The sequence below is a fragment of the Chanodichthys erythropterus genome, chromosome 15 (assembly GCF_024489055.1).
Source record: "Chanodichthys erythropterus isolate Z2021 chromosome 15, ASM2448905v1, whole genome shotgun sequence".
In the NCBI taxonomy this organism is placed as follows: domain Eukaryota; kingdom Metazoa; phylum Chordata; class Actinopteri; order Cypriniformes; family Xenocyprididae; genus Chanodichthys; species Chanodichthys erythropterus.
The window spans coordinates 12,355,228-12,381,192 of record NC_090235.1 but is presented as its reverse complement, the minus strand read 5'-3'; the positions used below and the strand labels follow the sequence as shown (position 1 = coordinate 12,381,192).

Genomic DNA, 25,965 nt, shown 5'->3' with positions numbered 1-25,965 from the left:
GAGTGTCGCCGTTGTGTTTCTGAAAGCTTCAGCTGACTTAAAAAGCAAATGCTCATGCTTTTCCTGAATAAGCTGGTGGTAAGATATATATTATATATATATATATAATATTATAATATATATATATATATATATATATATATATAAAATAATAAAATGTATATATATATATATATATATATATAAAATAATAAAATGTATATATATAAATATATATTTATATATAATAATAAAATGTATATATATAAATATGTATATATAGGGGCCGCATACCTAAAAAGCAAACGCTCATGTTTTTCTCTGAATAAGCTGATGGTGAAATGAGAGCAAGTGAAGAAATAAACAAGGGATTCATTAAAAGGATAGTATGTGATGAATGTGGCACTTTTTGAGAGCCGCTGCCTCTGTAATGATCCTCTAATTCTGCGGCGGTCACGCTGTTTGCCCCCTGAAAAACACACAGCTGATCCTGACCTCTCAAACTCAATATCTACCCACACATGACTTATCCCAGTCCGGAGATTTATAATAACGCACAATGGGATCCAATTCTCTGCTGCCGGGTGTCACAATGTTATTTACATTATAGTTAATGAACAGATATCAGCTCATAAATAAATGTATAAATTCAAGCAGGCAAAGAGGATAGAGTCAGTTCTGGAAGGAAACGTCGGTAATGGGAAACGGCAATACAAACACACAAAGGAAATGTACGCACTGAAAACATTAAAGTATGCTGCTGTGTGTTTGAGGGGCAGTGGATGTCAGTCACTTGTGGAATTGAGGTCGTTTCTGTCCGCAATAAGGTTAATAAGAGTTACTGTCCGGATCGGAAACAACTGCACGTGTTCATCGGGGTCAGAGGAGCAGGAGAGACAGAGAGATGAAGCAAAACTTCACGGAAAACAACATTCGGATGGTTGTTTATCACAATACCTAGAGAAAGCATGACCCGGATGTACATGAGCCGCACGCTGCCAGCTTTAGCATGTGGAGCTGCAGGAAAATTAAGTCAAGTCAACGTTTTTGGCAGCACATGACTGACTATCCTGAGGTGTGACGTCAGAGACAGTGAAAGAGAACATTTCATGTCACGCTTTTAGGGCCCTATTTTAAGGATCTAAGCATATGATCGGAGGTGCACTTAGGGCGTGTCCGAATCCACTTTAACTAGTTTAACGACAGAAAAAAATGGTTGTACCTAGTGTTTTAATGAGTCATGTGTGTGCAATAAACCAATCTGATTGTTATCTCTCATTTCCTTTAAAATCCAGGTGCACTTGCTCCATGGCGGATTGCTATTTACATGGCGAAATATATAGACCTTCAACCTGACGATTCAGTTTAAATATGTGTGTATTGCCACAATTGGTCAAATAATTAGCCAATTTCATTCGTTGTTACTGCAAACAGGTAATTCTGATACATGCAATGACTATCTATTATGACATTTTTATCTTTATGCACACATTAATAATCTTTTACATTTTAATCATTTTATTTTTAATATTTGGCATGTTTGTGTGCTGCTGCTGCTCCTTGTGTGTGTAACAAGCAGAGTGTACGAGCGTTGAGCACTTGCCTATAGGTGCTTATTATTAACCCACCCTTTAAATAACAAAAAAAAAAATAATGCAGCATTGACTTCAGACCAGGTTTTAGTTGGTCAATGGTGCAGTCCTTTTCAGTTGCCTCAAAATAGCAATACGCCAACAATGCACCTGAACACACAGTTTTCAGACCAGCTCAATCATGGCTGAACAGATGGGTGCGAGTGCATTTGCTATTTAAAGGTGCCCAAGAATGCTTTTTCACAAGATGTAATATAAGTCTAAGGTGTCCCCTGAATGTGTCTGTGAAGTTTCATCTCAAAATACCCCATAGATTTTTTTTTTTATAAATTTTTTTAACTGCCTATTTTTGGACATCATTAACTTTGCACTGATTTTGGCAGCGCTGCCCCTTTAATTCGCCTGCTCCCTGCCACATGAGCTCTCAACTATATTACAGCGCATTTACAAAGTTCACACAGCTAATATAACCCTCAAATGGATCTTTACAAGATGTTCGTCATGCATGCTGTATGCATGCTTCGAATTATGTGAGTAAAGTATTTATTTTGATGTTTACGTTTGATTCTGAATGAGTTTGAGGCTGTGCTCTGTTGCTAACGGCTAATGCTACACTGTTGGAGAGATTTATAAAGAATGAAGTTGTGTTTATGAATTATACAGACTGCAAGTGTTTAAAAATGAAAATAGCGACGGCTCTTGTCTCCGTGAATACAGTAATAAACGATGGTAACTTTAACCACATTTAACAGTACATTAGCAACATGCTAACAAAACATTTAGAAAGACAAATATCACTAAAAATATCATGATATCATGGATCATGTCAGTTATTATTGCTCCATCTGCCATTTTTCCCTATTGTTCTTGCTGGCTTACCTTGTCTGTGCACAGATCCAGACGTGAATACTGCCTTTCCTTGTCTAATGCCTTGAACATGGGCTGGCATATATGCAAATATTGGGGTCATACATATTAATGATACCGACTGTTACGTAACAGCACACACACACGTACAGATCCGCGTGTTTTCCGGAAGTCTTTTAAACAAATGAGATTTACATGAGAAGGAGGAAGCAATGGGGTTTGAAACTCAATGCATGTCTTTTCCATGTACTGAACTGTTGTTATTTAACTATACCGAGGTAAATTCAATTTTTGATTCTAGGGCACCTTTAAACAAAGTGGTGCTGGACGTGAAAATGATAACTTCATCAGGTTGAAACTAGCAAAAAACACTTGCATCGCACCTGGCGTCGTATTGCATCTTATTTCACATCTTATTGCATTTAAACTGTCATATTCACACAGGGTTATGTCAAAAACACACAAAGTTGACATAAAGTTGCCTGTGAACATAAACAGCAGGGAAATTAACTGCGTGTATATTAGATCTGTGTATTAAAGTGACAGTACTACTGCTGTATCTGCTGTTAATATGAACCAAATAACAATATCCAACTGCTCTTGACTGAATAACTTTAGTAGCTTTAATAAGAATATATTTTTTATTCGAATGCTATTGTTAAATGCTCTGGTGAGGAGATAAACATGGCTGACTGTGTACAGCTCACTGAGGGCGGGGTCTATGCTAATAGGGCGGATTCCATCAGCAGTCGTGGGCGGGGCCTAAGCATATGTGACAACTTTCTGTTCTCTCTCTTGAATCCAACACGGAAGTGACTTAAACTGCAATTCATCAACTGGCCACTACAGGCTCCAAAAGGGAGTCAATCCCATAGTCCGCCCATGTTAAAATGCTTTAAAGCATGTTAAAACTTTACAACAGAAGAAAATATGTTTACAGCCTGGTACAAAAAGTGGTTTTGGTCTATAAAGCTAATTTTGCCCTTCATGACAACCGTGAGGGGGGTGAATTTTTTTATAACACATCTGTTTAAATTATATTAAGCCTTAAAATTCAGCATAATTAAGGGCGTGGCCTCTTGAGTGACAGGTGGATTGCTGCTCCGCTAATTCCACCCACATTCCGCCTTTTTGTGCATTTTCAGTTATCTAGGAGTGAGGCGCTGCCAAGATAGCGACGGCCGGCTCCGCCCACTTTGGGCTTCAAAAATGCTCTTCAGAAACCTACGGGTGACGTCATGGACACTACTTCCATTGTTTTATACAGTCTATGGGCGTCACAAAAGCTACAATCTGCAAACGGCTTGTTCTGAGACACTGCTTATGATTTTTGGGTATAGAAAAAGTGGAGTAGGTGGATTTTTACCATTTATAGGGTGGTTGTGTACACACACTGCTTACACATTTATGTTCAAACGCCATGTAAAAGTGAATATTGCATAAGAGGTCCCCTTTAAAATCAATCACCACTACCTGAATTCTTCCATTATGAATCATGAAGAGAAGTCATTCATTTTCAGTGAGAGTTGTCATTGACAGTAACGTGATGTGACGTGTCCAGCACTGCAACAAAATGAAGAAAAAGAGTTTACCATCATGCAAATATGGTATGAAGTGCTTAAAATCATTAGCAAATATCTGTTCAGTTTGGCTCTATTCACACTAGACTGATTATATATTATACTGTGTTTTATATATATATATTATATATTGTAAATCCAGCTAAATTTTGGACACTCAAAATAGGACTAGGAGTGACAACTGTATTTATCTGCAGTGTGAACACGGCTAACCTCTGCGTTTGATTGGTTTTATTCTTGATGCGCAAAGCGCCGAGAGCTCTTGAAGTGTCCTGCAGGATATTCACATAGAAAGGGCTGTTCATTCCTCTTCACAGCGAGTGTAACTGGCCGTGATCTTATTAGGGAGTAAGTCTGTCTGGGTGGCCCTTGGGCCAAAACGAACCGACAGAAACAAGATAATTACTTCCACTTAAAATGTTTAGCGTCGCATCCAGGCAGCCTGAGCAATCTTCAAGAAGAAGCTGATCTCCAGTGTGTCTGAGGATTTACAGACAGCAGTCGACGCCGCTGTTTACTGTTTCAGGTGTTGTTTTGTCTGGGTCTGTTACTTCTCGTTGATGTTCTGCTTTGAGACGCAGATGAGATGCGAATGAATCATGCTTGTGATCTCACTGCAGTGTGGCATTTATATTTTTCTCTTCTGTCTCTTTGCAACCACCGTGTTTGAGGCTACATCTGCCACAGCGATCCTGTAAGAAGAGGTTAAAGAATTATAGGAGGCATGGCAGCTCAATAACTTCATGCAACTTCTTCCTTTATAAGCCAATGTGAAGCATCTGAGACTCTCTCTTGTTGGCTGGAGTAACTAAAAATAGCAACATTACTAATTTAACTACACTTCAGACTTGCATATACACTGTATACATAGCTATATAATCTGATAGTCAAATGAAACAATTATATAGCAAATGAATTAAGTATATAAAAATTAAATTTTAAACACTAAATCATAATTCATTAAAAAATATATTTTTTTTTACATATTACATACATTTTGATGCCAGTTGAGAATGAATTAGTGAATTACTACATTTAGAGAAAAAAAAAATCATTAGAATATATTTATTTAATATTAGAATATAATTAATATAATATTAGACTATAGCTATATTGGCTATATTTTTATATATTATTATATCTAAGAGTCAAAAACAATAATATAATAAATAAATAATTAAACAAAAAATAAATTTTAACAGCAAATCATAATAAAATGTAATTTAAAAATAAAACAATACATTTATATATATAAAGTTTAATGCAAATTTAGAATGAATTAGTTCAAAGAATTGCATTATATTTTTTATTATATTCTAATATAAAACATGTAATAGACTATAATTGTACAATCTGATCAGTTAAATTAAAGAATAATATCTTAAATTAATATAATATAATTAATTTAAATACATTCAATCATAAATAAAAATAATAATAATTAAAAAAACATGTTTTTGATAAAGTATAAAGTTTTACATTAATAAAGTTTGAAACCAATTGAGTTAAGATTTTTCAAACAATTACATAATACATTTTTTTAATATAACAAAATATAAGAATATAATATATAATATGACAGTTAAATTCCATAATATATTAAATTATAATGCTATATATATATATATATATATACTCAACTAAAAAGTATTTAATAATATTAATAATAATAACAATTAAATAATATTTTTAATAATATAAAAATATTTATCAAAATAATAATTAATGTCATAAAAAAATAAAACAACACTTAGCCTTTAAATGGATTCAATGTATTCAAGTTTTTGTTAGTATCTTGCAGAGCAGTACACTATATTTAGAAGGGTAGATGCAGTTTCAATAATTTAAATTATGTATTTGTATTATGAGTCCTGTGGAAACTTCCCAGGTTTCCCCAGCAACACCTTGTACCTGTCCTGAAATCCTCCTCCTCCTCCTTAGGTGATCTAGCGGTCACTAGGACAAGAGTGACAGATAACTTGCATCTGAACCCTGTAAGAAAGGGTTCTGCAGGTTCAGCGGTGCGTGTTTGAATTTCACCAGATTAGAGTCAATGCTCATGAAACCAGCCTGATGAACAATCTTTTCACCGAATGCCAGGCTATATTCATTACATTCCATGATTCGAGCCCACACACACACACACACACACACACGCGGATGCATGAAGGTGTGAGACGGACACCTGCGGTCGAACGTAAACAATCGAGGACCACAGCCTGATCTTCCCTGCTTTCCTTAGGCTTTCTCTACTGAGATTAAAGTCAACGTGAACTGCTGTTTGTGAGTCATTTTACATAATAACTGGATATTAAGAAATAGTATGACAGGCCTTCATTTTATCCACTGAAACTGACTGGACTGTGAAAAGTGGGGGTTTGATAGCAAAATGAAGCCAGAGCATTGATTAACATTACATTTTGATTAAGGGTTCTCTGAATAATGTGCATTTTTCTCTTCAAAAAGTGAGTTTTACAAGCATTAGAAACTTTAATATGGTTTGGTTCACACTACATAGATTTTATGCAAATGAGCAGTTATGCAATGCTTAAATCAACTTTTAAACATTACAGTGCTGATAATATAATTTTCAAAAATAATAATAAAAAAATTAAATATGACTATATAACAACAACAACAACAACAACAACAATAATCCTTATAATCAGCAAAATATGTTTTATTTTATTAAATTATAACAAATTAAACAAATAAAATATATTGCCATTTATTATAATAATATTATAATACTGTAATTATAAACAAGTAAAAAGTATTTAATAATATTAATTATATTAATAATAATAAAACCCTCATCATCATCATCATCATCATCAAAATATTAATTTTATTTAATTAAAAAAAACATTATATTACTGTCATTTTACTTTGAAATAAAAACAAGTATTTATTAATAATAATAATAATTACCCTCATCAAAAATTATTATCCAAAAAATATTATATTGTTGAAATTATAATATATTTGCTGTTTAATACTGTAATAATAAACAAGTAACAATTATTTAACAATATAAATACTAATAATATTAATAATAAAATCCCTATTTTAAATATTTTATTTTATTATTTAAATAAAAAATTCAACATTAATTGTATTACTATCTATTAATGTACTGTAAAATAAAAATGTATAATATTGCTGTTATTAATAATAACAATAATATTACTAATAAATATTTTATTAAAAAAATAATTTGAATGAGTAACATTAAATAAATCTATAAATATTACTTAAATGCATTACAGTACTGTAAAATAAAAGTTTTTAATTATAATAATAATAATTTTTGATTATGAGGATTATTATATAAATAATAATAACATGTATTATATAAATAATAATTAATAAAAAAATAAATACAAATTAAATCAATAAATATATTAGTATTTATTATTGTACTGTAAAGCAATAAAATAAGTATTTATTATTATTATTATTATTATTAAAAATGGTTTGTGAAGCCCACTAATAAAGTGCATCCAGCATAGAGTAAATGGCCACGACTGCCTCTGTATGAGTGAATGCTTCACGTCTCTCTCTCTCTCTCTCTCTCTGACCCGTCGTCCAGATGTTTGTGAGTGTCCGTCCTGAGCGCTCCATCTCTCTCCATCTGACACACAGAGCGACACGACACACTCGACCTCTGCTCTCGCACCAGATGCCAACACATGTCAAGTTTTACCACTTGGCCTTCGCTCACATCCACTGCTACCTCCACCTGTTTGTGACCCCACTGCCGATTCGTCTGGAATAGCGATACATCTCTACAAAGAGAGCAGATCGTGGCGTAGCACAACAGAGACACTCGAGCGCTGGGAGGAATAATGATAAAAACTGATTATAAGTCTATTACGGCCACTCTGCAGGGCTGCAAGCCGAGCAGGGGAAGAGGAATCCCATTATCTAAGATGTCTGGATAATGGATTTTGCGTGAGGGGCTTTTTCTGGCACTGGGTATTGAGTGTTAGGAATATTATCTTCACGAAGCCTGTAATGATACCTGTGGGCTGGGCGATATGGGAGGAAGAAACTCATCGCCGAGACGCCATCTACTCTCTCCTCGTCTTCTGCACCGCTCAGCGTCTTCTCAGATCTCTGTCTCTCCTCACCTGCTGTTATAAAAAGAGCCAGCGCTACTGTCAACATTACTTCGGTGTTGCTTAGCCAACAGTTTTAGTTCTTGCAAATGAATGTGATTGCAAATTACCAACAGACACGGGTACGAAACAGGTGAGAGCGTGACACGAGGGGCTCTGAGACGGTTTAGTCTCAAACACACAAGCTTTAAAAGTTCATTCGGCAGCATCTGAATCAAACGTGTACCTCATAAAAAACTGATTTGCATTGAGCACATGCCACACAGAAAGTGCTATATTATATTAAGCATAAAAGCACACTGAAATGAAGTATATACTTATACTTGACGTTTCTCTTGTTGGACATCTTGGATGCATTTGCAACAATGCACTGTTAGACTCTGCATGAAAAATTCATGCAATGCTGCATGAGAATTCGGACAAAAGTAGGTCATCCTTAAAGTTGTTAACTTTAACAGTATACATTTATGCATTTGGTGCACGCTTTTAACTGAAGTGACTTACAGTGCATTAAAAACACACTCAAACTGATGATAATGATGTTGCTTTCATAACTAATTTTAAATTATTTAACAATCAAGTAGTTGAGATTTGTTATATAGTATATATTTTACTCTTTGCAAGCTGCATATACTTATAGTAGTTATAGTGTAAGTATATTAGGGAATGCTTTGACAGGTGCACTTTTTACAATCAACAAAATGAGGTATTACATAGCATGCAGTATTGTCAAATTTCACACCACAAGTGATGATTTAAAGGGGACCTATTGTGCAAAATTCACTTTTACATGGTGATTGAACATAAATGTGTTGGCAAGTGTGTGTACGCAACCACCCTATAATGGTAAAATCCACCTACTCCTTTTTTAAATCCCCATAAATCACAAACAGTGTCTCAGAACAAGCCGACTGCAGACCGTAGCATTTGTGTTTGTCACAATGCTTAGGCCCCACCCACAACTGCTGACAGACTCTGCCCTATTGGCTTAGCTCCTCCCCTGAAGTAAGAAATTTATTCTTATTAAAGCTACTAAAGTTATTCAGTCAAGAGCAGCGAGAGATTTTCTGTTTCTTTTTTGTTTGGTTGATATTAACAGCTGTAGGTACTGTATATTACTCTGCTTTCACTTGTGATGTTTTAGTTTTTGGCAGAGTATCTGATGCACGAGCTGTAACCCTCTTCTGGAAAGTGGGCGGGGAGCAGCAGCTCATTTGCATACAGTACAGTCCAAAAGTTTGGAACCACTAAGATTTTTTATGTTTTTAAAAGAAGTTTCGTCTGCTCACCAAGGCTACATTTATTTAATTAAAAATGCAGTAAAAAACAGTAATATTGTGAAATATTATTACAATTTAAAATAACTGTTTTCTATTTGAATATATTTGACAAAGTAATTTATTCCTGTGATCAAAGCTGAATTTTCAGCATCATTACTCCAGTCTTCAGTGTCACATGATCCTTCAGAAATCATTCTGATATGATGACTTGCTGCTCAAGAAACATTTATGATTATTTTCAATGTTGAAAACAGTTGTGTACTTTTTTTTTTTTTTCATGATTCCTTGATGAATAGAAAGTTCAAAAGAACAGCATTTATCTGAAATACAAAGCTTCTGTAGCATTATACACTACCGTTCAAAAGTTTGGGGTCAGTAAGAATTTTTATTTTATTTTTTTTGAAAATAAATCAAAGAAATGAATACTTTTATTCAGCAAGGATGCATTAAATCAATCAAAAGTGACAGTAAAGACATTTATAATGTTACAAAAGATTAGATTTCAGATAAACACTGTTCTTTTGAACTTTCTATTCATCAAATAATCCTGAAAAAAAATATTGTACACAAATATTTTGTACAATTGTACACATTAAATGTTTATTGAGCAGCAGATCAGCACATCAGAATGATTTCTGAAGGATCATGTGACACTGAAGACTGGAGTAATGATGCTGAAAATTCAGCTTTGATCACAGGAATAAATTACTTTGTGAAATATATTCAAATAGAAAACAGTTATTTTAAATTGTAATAATATTTCACAATATTACTGTTTTTACTGTATTTTTAATTAAATAAATGTAGCCTTGGTGAGCAGACGAAACTTCTTTTAAAAACATTAAAAATCTTAGTGGTTCCAAACTTTTGGACTGTACTGTATATCATGCATGAAAACAGCATGTTTTTCATTCCATTCAAAAATGGGCATTTACAACATGGAATAATAAATGATCTGTGGGGTATTTTGAGCTGAAACTTCACAGACACATTCTGGGGACACCTGAGACTTATATTACATTTTGTAAAAAGGGGAATAATATGCCCCCTTTACAGTGTCTCACATCTCTTTTGTCACTCTCAGAGTAACTAACACAGCAACTTGACTGCGCAAGTCATTACCTGCAGTCTTTGGTCTCTGGCCAATACATTAAATCTAAATTACACGTCTGCGGACCGAAGGATTCCCGCGGCGAACTGCCAGTAAACAAACAAAGAGCCCTCGTGTGTCTCGCTGTTTACTCTGTTGCTGGCGTTTACACACACGACTAAAACACACAGTTTGACCCGTAATTGACAAGTGCTTCAATCAGCGCAGTGCTGAGGCTGCTCCATCGTGTGTGCTTTGTTTTAATGTCTCCCTCCGTCACGGAGGCCATAGACATTGTCTTCACACTCTCACTGAACACGTAATGTATTGTAAAGCGCGCTACATGCATGCCGTTCCGTGTCACCGGATCCGTACGGTGGTTTATGGCTTGCGCTCATACATAAATGCATGCTGTAAGAAATGGGACACGTTTAAAACATTTGCCTGTGGTCTCGCGCTCCTTACAGGGGACCCGAACGCCCTGACGGGACACAAGCTGCGCGAGCATCATTGCTTTCATTACAGGCAGTTTGCATCATGCTCGAAGGCCACGTGGCATCCTGTAATGCCCTGCGTTGGCGTCTCAATTCAGTCAAATGATTTTTAAGGTGTGGAACGCTGGCCGGGATGCTTGTAGAGAGCGAACGTGATATTCAAAAGCAGACTGTAGGGGTTTTTATTGAAATCTAAGTGTCAGATCCACAACTCTTCCTGATGTGACTCATTCAATCAGACCTCGTCCGTTTAGAAAGTTCAGCTGAGAGGAAAAAACAGTTTGAATCATCAGATCTTGCTCCAAAACCTAGTGAATGTGCTACATAGACGGTACTTTATTTTACATTGTATGCATTTGGCAGACACTTTTACTTAAAGCGACTTACATTCAAGGCATGCATTTTTCATCAGTTCATGCATTCCCTAGGAATCGAGCCCATGACTTTGGAGTTGCTAACATCATGCATCTTTTTGCTTTAAGATATTACCCAACACTAAGCTTTATGCCGCCTTCCAAGAAGCAACATTTGAAGGCATCGTCACATGATTCTTTTGCATATAAGGCAATCCCAGAATGCAATGCAACAAACATTTCATTCACACTGCAAAAATCCTAAACCCAAGTATTTTTGTCTAACTCTCCAGTTAAAATATCTAAGAATCCTCTAAACTAGTGCCATTTACTGAAGCAGTAGATATATTGACATTCAGAACTGAATATTACTTTTAAATTTAAATTCCTGAATTTTAATTAAAGTAGCAAACTTGGATTTGCAAAATTAAAACTGAAAGAAATTCATGTAACTATAAATTTTAACTAAAGAAAGCAACATTTGTTGGCTTGTTTGAAAGTTAAATAGGACTTAATGTAACTTTCGCCACTAGAGGTCGCTTATTAAAAACAAGGGTGTAGCTTGATGACGCCTTGATTTCGCGGAATAATAGAGGTGTTGTCTTCACGTCCACAGCTGGTGGAAAAGAATCTGACGGGACTTTTATTATATATAATATTTATTATCATTACTGTAGTATGAAGCAGGGTGTGGAGCAGAACGAGGCCGCTGGAGCGATTGCTACTGAGAGACGAACGCAAAACATGGTTTGAGAGCAGTGGAGCTTTTATTATGCCGCAGACGAGCACTTTTGCTTCTTCCGGTCAAGAGTATGTGAGTAACGCAGCGCTGATTATCATATTAGATACATTTGTGTGGTGAAAGTTGTTATAGTGCTACTCTGTGCAGCTACTATGAGACACTTGTTGCACACTACAGTATACTAGATCGATATTAGGCATGGTAAAACATGGTACTCGCTGTAAATCAAGAAAACGAGATTTAAACAAGAAGACTTGCTGTGTTGAGCTAAATAACATGATTAGTTTTCTGTCGATGAATGTATCCAAACAGTTGCTCGTCTGTCTAATAAAACACACAATATATTAAAGCGTCTTTGATGTTTCCATGGTTTCTACAAAATAAATCGAGGGCAGGTATGATGTCATTGATAGGTGATGCACGGACACAGTCCGTGTCCTGGTTAAAATGGTTTATTTCTCTGGATTTAAACATTCTTGGAAACATTTGGGATAATGTAAGTACACAAGTCAACTAAATATATAACATTGTTTTAGTGGTTTTGGATATTTTAATCCAAAAATCTTACATATTGTGCCTTTAAAAGCTTAAAAAGTCTTTAAGTTTCAAGGATTAGATGCACAATTTATTAAAATACATTGTAGAATTATTTTCTGTGTTGTTGAACACATTTATCTTGTTTTTAGGGTTTTTAGATATTGTTCCTGGAAAAAGCTTTCATTAAAAAAAATAAATAAGAACTTTCAATTTTGATTTCTTTAATGATTATCAAATAAAGTTCACTTTGTGTGTGCATATTTTGGTGTAGAATTTACTTTAAAAACTCTTTATTGGAATATCAAATATTACAATTTGTGTGCAGCTGACATGATGTCTATGTAGATCGTTACTAATCATTTACTTATTTTGGTATTATTAGAATTTAGACAGCAAGGCAGCTCACAAAATGCATAAAAAATAAAACTCCTTTAAACCAGAAACAATATGACATTCGGAGAAAATCTTTTAAATTTCACTTCAGTTCCTGAATTTTAACTGAGGTAGAAAACCTGAATTTGAATGCAAGGAAGCAGAATTGAAAATGACTTAATAATGTGACTATAAATTTGAACTAGAAAAACAAAATTCAGCTCACTAGGTTTTGAAACAGAGCTGCTGAGTGAATAAGAGGCAGAAAGGCATGCTGGGAAGAGAGCTGGCCGTTGGACGGCGTGCTCAGAAAGCTCATTACAGATCTGGAGGAGCTCAGGGGCCTAATTAACAGCAGCTCATTTCCTACCTGTGCAGAAAAACACTCGGCTGTCGTTTTTCATTATTAATTCTCTATCAGCAGTTGACCGTCAGTCAGGAAAGAATCGCAGATCTCCAAGCTTCATCAGTTAACCGGGTCACGGGCATGAATATTAATCCTCACCTTTGTCATTTGGGTACTCGATGTGACCCCCTTCAGACAGGGCAAGTTTCTCCAGAGGCTCCTCAAAGCTCTCGTCGCAAATGACCTTTAACCCCCGTACGCTTTCGTGGGTCCCCGAGCGAACTGCTGCAAAACCTTACGAGATGGCTGGCTCACGTGACGCATCCACTCAGATCGCTTTTGAATCACTTCATGCATCTCTAGGAATCAAACACATGACCTTGGAGTTGCTAATGTCATGCTTTTTTAAGACATTATCTGCTTTAGAGAAGAGGAAGAGTTGTTGTAGTAGAGTGTTGTTGACATGCCGCCATTTTATGCTACACAAACGAGGGTCAATTCAACACAAATATGAACATGACGGCACATGCTAGTGGATGAGTTGAATCAACTCCACAGCAACTACATCAATTTATCCACTAACCATTCAGAAACGTCTAAAAGTTGTAACTTCTTCCTGAGTCTCTCCATCAGTGTCGACTCCGGTTTGAACAATGTAAGGCTGACAATCCTCATTTTGGCTGCGTGAGATTCAGCTCATTTGCATTTAAAGGGACACACAAAAACAGTGTGGGGCAAATTTGACAAGCTATAATAAATGATCTGTGGGGGATTTTGAGCTGAAACTTCACAGACACATTCTGGGGACACCAGTGACTTTTATTACATCTTGTGAAAGGGGCATTATAGGTCCCCTTTAATGAAAATACATTGCAGTATCATATCAGTTTAATGCATAAGATATTAATAAAAAAATATATATATATTTCTGCTTTACAAAGCCTTCTTTGAAAGTTAAAAAAAGCTAAAACTAATCGAAATTAAATGCATCTATAAATGTTTAGCTAGAAAAGCAAAATTTGTTGGCTTTACAAGTCAAATTTGAATGTTAAAAAATGAAGTTTGAAGATTTATAGGCTTAAAAATTTCACAATGATGTTTTATAAATTGTAGTTTAATAATATGCAAAGCGATGCTTTCATGAACACAGCCTGGTTTTGAATAAGATATTCACAGGCTCATTAGTTCTTCACCATCTCACGTCCTTTAAAAGTTCCCCTGCAAACGCAAAAATGCAAACCAAAGTTTTGTTTCCAACTCAAAACAGTAGCAGGATTTCCACTCACATCAGGGGTTTCACCTCCGAGAGTTTTCCTGGTGAAAGACGGGAGAAGCCTCGCTGTCGGCCTGCTTAAACCTGCCGGTATGCATTAAACATGGAATTGGCAGAGGGAACGGTGAGATACTTCGTTGCATGGGTCTTTCATTACCTGAGCTGTGAGAAATCTAATGGCCAGGCCCTCCATCTCAACAGGCGCCTATCCATTCACCGCCCCGCTGCTCCGAATGAATGCAACCGTTCTCTCTTCCATTCTCGGCTGCATTCGCTTGGTTTCCTTCTCTCCTGGCCTTTGGCGGGTCCATTGAGCTCCCAGTAGCCCTTTAGTGAAGTTCTTACTGTCTTTGTCTCCTCGTGCATCTATCGCTGCTCTTGCTGTGACCCTGTTATACAGTGAAGACACACGCATGCTACTGGACGCTGACTCTGGACTGCAGCTGCCGCCGTAACGAACGTGACTAAAAGCCTAGTGCATACTATCACTGTCGTGTTTTAAGTCTATTTAAAAAAATAACAATAATAGCCAACTCACAGTAAATGCCAATTGATGAGTCGCAGACACTAAGAATTGTTTGATAAGTATGAAAATAAAGGTTCCAAAAGGGGGCGTTCACAGTGATGTCATAGTAGAAACATTTTTGGTTCCCCAAAGAACTTTTCAGTGAATGTTCTAAAAAAGAACCACTTTTTTTTTTTCCTCAGTGTGAAGGATGTTTTAAGAATCTAAAGAACCCTTTTCAACTATAAAGAAACTTGAAAGATTCCATGGATGTTGAAGGTTCTTCATGGAACCATCAGTGCCAGTAAAGAACCGTTATTTTTAAGAGAGCATCAAATGCAACTAAAATCAGCATGCGCTTGGCCTCACATACAAGTGTTTGGGGTGCATTTTGATGATGTATAAATGATATCTGACTGATCTTTCGCAAAGGTTTTATTTGTGATTGTGCACTTTTGATGAGCAGAAAAAGGAAATAACTCATAGTGTTAATAAAATATACATGTGACTTGCTTGCACACCTGCAAATGGCACATTATTTATATCCACACAAATGAAATCACACCTTGTGTTTTTGTGATAATTATGCACTTTACAGTACCGCTCAAAAGTTTAGGGCAGATACGATTTTTTTTTATTTAAAGAAGATTCTTAAGGCTCGTTCACACCAAGGATGATAACTGTAACAATAACAATAAAGATATCGTTGGAATCACTTTGAGAAAGAATTTTTTTTCCTGGTGGTGATTGATAAAAACATCTAGAGCCAATTAGAATCCATCCTGCTTTAAAGAGCTAGAGCATTTAAAGCGTCAGATGAAAAAACAGCAGCATGCTTTTAATAATGGATGCTTCTTGTTATAGCTATAGTTTTCTTGGTGTGAACGGGACTTTATGCTCAATAAAGCTGCATTTATTTGATCAAAAAAATCTGAAATATTATTAGAGTTTAAAATAGCTGTTTTCTATGTGAATGTACAGTCAAATGTAATTTATTTCTGTGATTCAAAGCTGAATTTTCAGCATCATTACTCCAGTCTTCAGTGTCACATGATCCTTCAGAAATCATTCTAATATGATTTGCTGCTCAATAAACATTTATGATTATCATCAGTGTTGAAAACAGCTGTGCTGCTTCATATTTTTGTGGAAATATGTTTCAGGATTCTTTGATGAATAGAAAGTTCAAAAGAACAGCATTTATTTGAAATAGAATCTTTTGTAACATTATAAATGTATTTACTGTCACTTTTGATCAATTTAATGCATCCTTGCTAAATAAAATAATAATAATAAAAACATCAACATCAAAAAACTGTTGAATAGTGTGTTTTGAAGATCCTTACATTTGAATTTATCCCTCACATTGTCGCTGAACTGTCTAACAAGTTTTAAACAGTTGAAGCTTTTCTTCAGAAGTAGACGTCCACACCGATCACAATCTGCTCCGATCGAACCGCATGCGCTCAGGTGCCAACTAGACCTTGTTTAAACTTGGCCGGAGAGATAAATCACTTTCCTGTCAAGTCTGTTTCTCACACTAAAAGCTGCTGGATCATCTGCCAACAATGTTCAAAGAAGCCAGAAGCCTTCTGGACCTCAAACTACAACACTTTAAAGAGGAAGAAAAAAGATCTGATCCAAAACCTTTGAGCTGGCTCACTGTCAACCATCTACAAAACACAAATTATTAAAAACAACTGTTGCAAATCATTCAAAAGTTTGAGGTCAGAAAGATTTTTTTATTCAGCAAGGACGCATTAAATGAATCAAAAGTGACTGTGAAATTTATAATGTTACAAAAGATTAAATAAATGCTGTTTTTAACTTTATATTCATCAAAGAATCCTAAAAAATAAAATGTTTCATGGTTTCCACAGACATACGAAAGTGTTTTCAACATTGATAATAATCATATATGTTTCTTGAGCAGCAAATCATCATATCAGAATGATTTCTGAAAGATCATGTGACACTGAAGACTGGAGTAATGATGCTGAAAATTCAGCTTTGATCACAGGAATAAATTACAATTTACTATATATTCACATAGAAAACAGCTATTTTAAATCATAATATTTTTTTCACAATTTTACTGTATTTTTGCTCAAATAAATGCAGCTTTGCTGCGCAGAAGAGACTTCTTTCCAAAATATTAATCTGTTTAAAAGCATCATTGAACATTAAAATGCCTGAGATCAAACTATTATTAACAAGACGTTGCATTAAAATGTTTTTAAGTCGGTTTTGAATTTAATGTGATGAATTGCACTCCATTATAGTTTAATAACTATAAGCAATGAAACATTTATGCTTAATAAAAATATATATAAAGCAAGTCCAAATGCATAAGTTGAGCATTTCTAGTCAAATCAAGTCAAATTCAAGACGTAATCTTTAGATTTAGTTTTCGATAAGCAGTCAATTTCCTTCAAAACATCTTAATATGTTCTTTGTCTAAAAAACCCCACAAACCTGACAAATTGCACTTTGGTTTAAATTAAATTCCCATTAACGAAGCTGGTTTGGCAAATTTTGCCTCCGATACACCTAACTTTGAAAATACAAGAGTTCATGAGCCACTCAAAAGCTCTCAGAGAACGTCTGAATCACATTAAAAACACATTAAAGTTTCTGGGATGAAGACTTGCTTCTTCTCACAAACACATTATTTCTTCTTTTTTTGGCAGTGGTGATTTTGGGCTGAGGGCACCGTCTGGTAGCAGCCGCTCATCAACACCCAAGGCACAAATAGAGGCAGCCAGCTGTGGAAGCTCTCACATCACTTCCTGGAGTCGGGCTCAGATCGCCTGTCTGTAAACGCAAGACTGTCATCCGAATGCACTGCTCTTTTCAGAAGACGTCACAGTCTGTGAGGGTACGAACTGGCTTTTTATCAAAGTACGGAGCTGAAGCGAAGCTCAAGAGGTTGGAAGTGTGAATATAATGCTATAATAAACCTTAGTCACAGTAGACACCATATGTATTTTGGTGTGAACAAAACAAGGCATGTTTTATTGAATTTTTATTGGACTTTACTCCCATTTTTATTGATGTCACATTAAATATGGCCTTGTTAGAAATCAATCCTCAGCCGTACAACATTCAGGGAGGATCTGTCCCGCAATTAAGCCTCGAAAAGAAGCAAAAACAAAAGATTTTTTTTTTTAAATCACGTTCGTTTTACATGCACTATAAAAATGATTTTTTGAAGTTTCAAATAAAATAAAGATTATTAATGTAAGTTTTACAAAAAATACCATTTCAAAATTGTTTAATTCAATACAATACTTGCCATTTTTGGTAATTATTGGTGAAATTTACTAGTAATTTCTAAATAAAAAATTTTCAAAGTAAATCCTGCACCAACTGCAAATGAATAAAAGTGTGTTTTTTGACCTGCTGGAAAACAAACACTCATATTGAACTTATTGCGTTTTGCTTGGGAACTTTCAGTTAAAATCAGTATGGGATGGTATCTTGACAACACTGTCCTCATCTGCACTTGATTATAAATATATAGTCTTTAAGATCACTGATGTTTGGTTAACTATGCTAAGTCTGCCACAAGGCCTTTAACATTTCCTGGGTGTGTTTCAAACCACTCCCTACTTCAGTAAGCACACTTTGTAAACATTTTAGTGCACTGACATATTTGCTGCCTAGAAATGCAACAGTGAGTGCCCGCTGTGCACTATAATAACTTCTAATACCAGAAGATAAAGCTCATGGAGCTACATAACCATGTTTTACTCATTTTTGATCCATGTACACATGAATTAAATGGACGCCTCCTGCTGTTTTGTTGGGTCTCACTGCCTCTCAGAGAGCTTCACCACAAACGGCATGATGTTACAGGCACGGCGGTGCTTCAACTCGAAAGTAGAAAAATCAGGAACATTTCTATCAAATTTGATTTCAGTTTTAGTATCAGGAATTTTAGTACTTCAACTTAAACTTAGCAAAATGAGAAATTTTAATTTGAAAGTTTTCATAATTTTATTGTGTTTTAGTCATTTTATTAAGTTTTTTTTTTTTGTTTGCTTTTTAATATGTCTGATTAATAAATGAAAGATTTCTGGATTATTATTGAAGTTTTAATTTTTATTAAATATTATTTGATCATTAGTTTGAGTATTATTGGAGTTATCAATTTTATTAAAGATTATTTGAGTATTAATTGGAGCATTATTAGAGTAATATTGGAGTTTTCATTTTTTATTAAAGATTATTTAAGTATTAATTGGAGCATTATTAGAGTAATATTGGAGTTTTCATTTTTTATTAAAGAATATTTAAGTATTTATTGGAGGATTATTAGAGTAATATTGCAGTTTTAATTTTTTATTAAAGATTATTTAAGTATTAATTGGAGAATTATTAGAGTAATATTAGAGTTTTCATTTTTATTAAAGATTATTGGGGTATGTAAAAACAGTGAGATATTGTAAGTCTAGTGCAATGTGTGTGTTTTTTGTATGTTTTATGAGAGGACCTTAAACCTTTTATGGACAAATATCCTCCTGGTGGATTTTTTTATTTCCCTTCCTTTTCTCTTTCTCTCTCTTTCGAGACTATTGGGAGAACAACCCCTGATATAAAGTGAACTGTATATGAACTACATATTTGTATGTGATGCCCCTAGTGTATTAATTGGAGCATTATTTAAGTGTTATTGTAGTTTTTATTTTTAATGAAGATTATTGGAGTATTATTGGATTTTAATTTGTTATTAGAGTATTAATTAGAGCATTATTGAAGTATTATTGTAGTTCTTATATTTAATGAAGATTATTGGAGTATTATTGGATTTTAATTTGTATTACCAAAGATTACTGGAGCAAGTTTTACAAGAAATTTTCAGATTTTGTACTTCAAACTTTCATGTTTAATTCAATATAGTACTTGCCATTTCTTTGTAATTATGTGTGAAATTTACCAGTAATTTCTGAGTGAAAATGGGTTCTAAAGTAAATCCTACACCATTTTTTTCAGTGTAATGAGTGGAATAAGACACATCCACTGTGGATGATTTCAGATGACATCTAACATCTGAAACTGAAAGCATGTGTGTGAGGTTAGTAAGCGCTCTCGCTCCGGAATAAACTAGTTGTAAAGTGCTGCGTTCAACAGCGAGTCTCTGTGGTCTTTCAGCCTTCACCCGTTTTGTCTAATGAGCTTCACTCACTACTGACGGCGTTCAGCAGCAAAAAAAACCCTTTTAATAATTTGTGCTCTTGCTGCTGTTCTGAATGCCCTAGCAGAGCACTTTCTCTGACATTCTGCTGATGGAACGACATCCAGAAATGCTTATGATTACAAAAACCTTGTTTGACTCCTCCCACTTCCCCAATATTAGCTCGGCTAAAATCTATAAATAAGGAAAAAGGAAGGGGGTTCGGAAATAAATAAGCCACACATTCATTTTCTCTGGGTGTTTTGCACCACTTAACACATATTTGCAAATGCAGTACACCCAGATTGGCACATGAGAATGAGGTGCTTTGTGTCAGAAGAGCTGAGAGAGAAAGTCAGGTGCCCAGTCCATGGCCGTCTGGGCCACAGCCAGCGCCACCGCCCCTAACGTGGCGGACAGACCCCACACTGCCATTTTGATGAGTTGGTTAGTGTTCGCTGGCTGGGTGCTCATGGGAAGGGCTGGCTGGGTTTCATGGTGCTTTTGAAGCTGTTGGCGAAGGACGGAGTCTGGACGCTGCCTCAGTGTGGACGACTGGAAGTCCGTAAAGGTGCTGATGGCGATTCTGAGGAGAGAAACAGACAGAGGGTTGTTTTAGTATCATTACTATACTATCTTAGTATTATTTACATTTTGAATTAGTTTTTCATATTTTGCACTAGCACTTTAGTTAAAGGTTTAGACATTTTGTTGTGTGTTTAAGTCAGTGTTATTTTAGTATCACTGATATGCACATTTGAGTTTTATTAATAGTTAATTGTTTAAATTTTTATATTTCCTGTTTTCATTTTAATTTTGTTGAAGTTTTACTCATTTTTATTAGTTTTTTAAATATTTATTTCAGTTTTAGTTTGTCATTTTGATTTCAATTCATGAAAATTACAAATTGTAATTTTAAAAAGCTTTAATAATTTTGTGTTTTGTTGCATTTTTTTTTTTAAATGCTTTCACTTTAGTTTCAGCTTGTCAGTTTAGTACTTCCAACAAACTAAATGACATGGAAAATGTTCATTTTAAAGTGTTTTAGTCATTTTTATTAGTTTTTTCTTTTTTAAAAAAACATGTCAAATTAATTTGTAGTGCTTCAAATTAAACTAAACAAATTTGGAATTTTGCCTCACAACCAGGTTTTTTATATTTTATTTTTGTTCATGTTTATTTATATATCCAATTTAAAATTTCTGTTTTCATTAGTCAGTTTTAGTTTAAAAATTTTTATTAATTTTATTTCAGTTTTAGTTTGTCATTTTGATTTCAACTCGTGAAAATTACAAATTTTAATTTTAAAAACTTTAGTAATTGTTTTTTTTTATATATATATATATATATATATATATATATATATATATATATATATATATATATTTCTATTCAATTTCATTTTAGTTTTAGCTTGTCATTTTAGTACCTCATCAAACTAAATGGACCTTAAAAAGTTTCATTTTAAAGTTGTTTTAGTCATTTTTATTAGGTTTCTTTTTCTTTAATATGTCCATTTAATTTGAAGTACTAAAAATTAAACTAAACAGATGTGGAATTTTGCCTTCGCAAGTTTTTTTTATATATATTTTATTTTTGTTCATGTTTTATTTGTTTAAATATGTCTAATTAAAAATTTCTGTTTTCGTTTTTTAGTCATTTCTTCAAATATTTATTCATTTTATTCCAGTTTGTTATTTTGATTTCAAATCAAGAAAATTTTAAATTTTAAAAAGCTTTAGTAATTTTGTTGCGTTTTTGTTTATTAGTTGTTTTTTAAATGTCTATTTCTATAAATCTTTACTTCAGTTTCAGCTTGTCATTTTAATACTTTAATACTTACTTTTCATTTTAAAGTTGTTTTAGTCAATAGAGTGCCCCAGGGATGATGCGTTTTTGTAGGCAAAACCCGGAAGCGAGTTAGCATTTTAGGACTTCCGGTTCCAACGCCGTAAAGTCTATGGGTTTTTTGAATGGGTTTTTGCTAAATCGCCTGAAATAAGGTCTGTGGTTAAAAAAGCCTCTGAATACTTTCACGTTTTGATCTATGACATAAAACACACCAGTTATAACCCACGTGTGATTTTTTAAACTTTTACTGTGTCTTCAAATCGGCGGTTGCTAACAAATTGCTAAAAGGGACTACTTCCTTTGGCGGGGACATTAGACGTCATCATGACAAACGGGACATTTGGACAGCATTTCTCATGAAAAAGTGGATAAGTATTCATACACAGCGCAGATCATAATCAGTGAGCATGTTTTTAAATAAAGTTGTTTTCTAAATAAAGTTTGAGGAAGCTTGGTGGTGACGACGTTGATCCGCGACCACGGTGTGCTGTAGTCCGTTTATAGCCTACTGTTAGCCTTTTATATCTGACCACTTTATTTAGGCTTCAAAATCTATAAATGTTGTGTTAACTTGTAAAGATTATCTTGATAGACAAAACGTGTAAGTGTCATAACCCTTTGTTAAACACAGAGCTTATTTTCTGGGATTTTCCAAAAGTCTATGGGAAAAATGCATAGGCTTTCAGTCGAGGGAACCCGTGCGCCGCTAACTTCCGGGTTGGCCTACAAAAACACGTCATCCCTGGGGCACTCTATTCAATTTATAGTACTTCAAATTAAACTAAATTTGTGCATGTTTACTTTATATCAATTAACAAATATTTATTTTAGTATTTTTCCTTTATGTTTTAGTTTACAATAACATTGGTTTAAAGTAATCTGTAATCGTAACAACTGGCTAGCCATTAGCAATACTGCAAACACAACAACAATGCTATAAACTATGTAGGGAAAACACCCTAGGAAGTAAAATTAGCTCAAATGAAATATTTATAGGGAATTATAAAGAGTTGTTTAGTTTACGACCGAGCAACTGAGTCATCCAGCATTCATTTGCTCGAGCCGTAATAAGCTCTGGTAGCGGATATGAATATCCAACAATCGTGAAAACACTGATTAGAGCACGGTAAATTTAGGATCCACAGTTTAAGACATTAAATTTTAGAAGCACATAATACAAGACACTTTCTTTTAAAATCTACGAAAGACTTTATTTATTCTAACACAAAATAATCTAACACGAACACACACATACAATCACGTTTTAGCTTGCTGGAAAAATGAAAGGAAGTCTCTTTGTCGTGGCTGGAGTTAAAGCTGAAGCGGCAGAAATCGTTGGTTGAACTTTGCGGCAAAACTTAGAACACGAGACTTTCAGCGGAAAAGAAAATTTAGTAAAAGAAAAGAAAAGTGAGTGAAGGTTGGATGGCTTGAATGAGCGGCTTGTCTGTTCTTCTTGTTACTCCATTGTTTTCTGCTTACTCTGGTCACGGCTGACCGGTTCTTTCTTCTGTTTGTCTTGTCTTTTGTCTTGACTTGACCAGTTCACTATCTTGCGATATGACTATTTAAACTTAGTTGTTTGTCACACCTCAGAGGAGTTTTGGCCAATCAGATATCGTCCTGTTTCAAAAGGGCTTTTCTCTGCCCCCAATCATGAATAGATGTTACTACCCGTCTCTGCTTTAGCAGAGAGTACCATTTTAACCACAATTTCTATATGATACATTTATAAACAGATTTAATTCAAGTCAGAATTTAGGAAAGAGGAAAATAATTCAATTAAGTCCAAATAAGGCATACTTTCAGTCAGTCATTCAAGAGTTATCACATTTACATGAATTGTGAGTGTTCTAAAGCAAAACTGGTTACAGGTAGCATTTGTGGACACGGTGTAAAATGTATGTAGTTAAAAGATGTTTGTTAAGTCCATTTAAAATAGTTTGGAGCAATTTTGATGCAGTTTTAGTTGCAGAACAGTCTTCATTGGTTTTTCTGTAAAGTTTTAGTCCCTTAGAAAAACAAACAGGGCCTGCATTGTTTTCTCTGTAGACGAGCTGGAGTCGGAACCTCGATTCTGAATTAGAATTATGTTTTGAAAGAATCATCTGAATGATTCATTTGTCTGGTTCGTCCACAGTTCCTACAACTATAAACACTGTATGTTTTTGTCAAGTATAACGTATACTGTTAATGGGCCATATGTTTAACACTGCATCCTAACCAGGAGCGAGACAAGTTGAGTGTCATGTAACTTTTGTCTTCACTGAAAGAGAAACGCTGCATAAAGCCACAAAATTCACATCTAATTAAACAGATCTGATGTTTAAAATCAAGCTGAAAAGGCATTCGCAACTTCAAATGAACAGATAAGAAAACAAACACTGTTTTCCTTCAGAATAACATGCACAAAAAAAAAAAAAGAAAGAAAAGAAAATCATGCATAATAAAACCTGGAAAATTATGTGGAGCCAAACTGTGGACCAATGAGATTTAAAGACAGAAATAGAAACCAAGTGACCGACAAAAAGGAAATATTAATCGCCTGGTTAGAGAACAACAGCAAGAAAAGAATAACTGGGTGAATCATGAGAACAGAAGAAAGAGGGAATTTGAATGAGGTCTCTAGTCCTGATCGGAGACACGGATAGATCCTCATTTCTGGAGTTTTCCCAAGTCCTGCGGAGCCCATGCTGAGGGCTACACGACTTTCTCTCGACAGTTTAGAGGAAAAACATCATTAAAAAATCATAAAATATTCAATTCCATTTCATTACGGTCTCTATGGAAGAATAGTAAACATGGAATGCAAATGCCTTTCACTCAAGATAATAAAACCGGCAGAAATACATTCAACATTTAATGAAAAAGTGCAATAAATACCATCGGCAGGCGCTGATGGGCTCAACGTCTTTAAGTCTTTATTCGTTTTTATGCTTTTTTCCCCTCTCCTGCCTCTGATTCTCGGTTTTCCCCAGTTCTCATTAGTATCTACAGCTAATGCGCCAGCGCTGAAAATAGCTGACAGGTAACAGCAGAGCAATTAACTTTTAAACTTTCCCTTTACCAGCGGAAGGCCCGGGAGAGGCAGCGGTTTGCGCTGACGAAACCCCAGTATAATGCGGTGACACAGACCCGGCAGAGCGCTGTCACTCAAACCGCCCTTAACCTCTTGTGAAAGGATTTTTTGGAAGGATCTTTACGCAGCTCTTTTCCATTCAGCAACAGTTCATCAAAACCACATCGGTCAGGTTACTAAAAGCACAGAAGAACTCGTGCACCGCATCCCAGGTCTTCTGAAATCAAATATTAGTGCCGCGTTAAGTGCAAAGCAGGGTTATTACTGTTAAATAAAACTAACCCTGGGCAACAAAATAATTGTTTTGTTTTTTTTAAACAAATGTAATTTTACTAATTTTTATGTAATGTTTTTACTTCATATTTGTGCAATTTTTGTAGGATTTATCATACCTTTTAAATTTTTTTTATGTAAAACTCATTTTATAAAAGACCCACATTTCTAACTTTCATTCATTTTTCAGTTGGATTCATATCTAAATATTATGATATCACAATTATGACAATAAAAATTATTTTGTCAAAGTTTAGCATTTTTTTGTACTGAAAAAAAAATTTTGGAGACCCCAAAGACCCTGAGCATACACCCCAAACGAAGACTGCACAAGGGTTAAATAAAATAAAACACTTCAGCTTAAACTAAAACTTACAGGGGTCATGAACTGAGAAATCAAATCCTTGATCTTTTGAAATAAGAAGTCATTGTACTATAAAAATGTTCCAAAACAC

The 25,965-nt window shown here is 34.6% G+C and overlaps 1 protein-coding gene across 1 annotated transcript in view; it reads right to left on the bottom strand.

The window, feature by feature from the left end:
* Positions 1 to 18,258: 18,258 nt before the first annotated feature.
* The window catches only part of zgc:63863 (uncharacterized protein LOC393372 homolog), a 30,632-nt gene continuing 22,925 nt past the window's right edge, over positions 18,259 to 25,965 (bottom strand). The window contains exon 8 of the mRNA XM_067361475.1: positions 18,259 to 20,893. Within this exon, the coding sequence (XP_067217576.1) occupies positions 20,641 to 20,893 (253 nt within the window). The 3' untranslated portion in view covers positions 18,259 to 20,640. The remainder of the gene's footprint in view (positions 20,894 to 25,965) is intronic.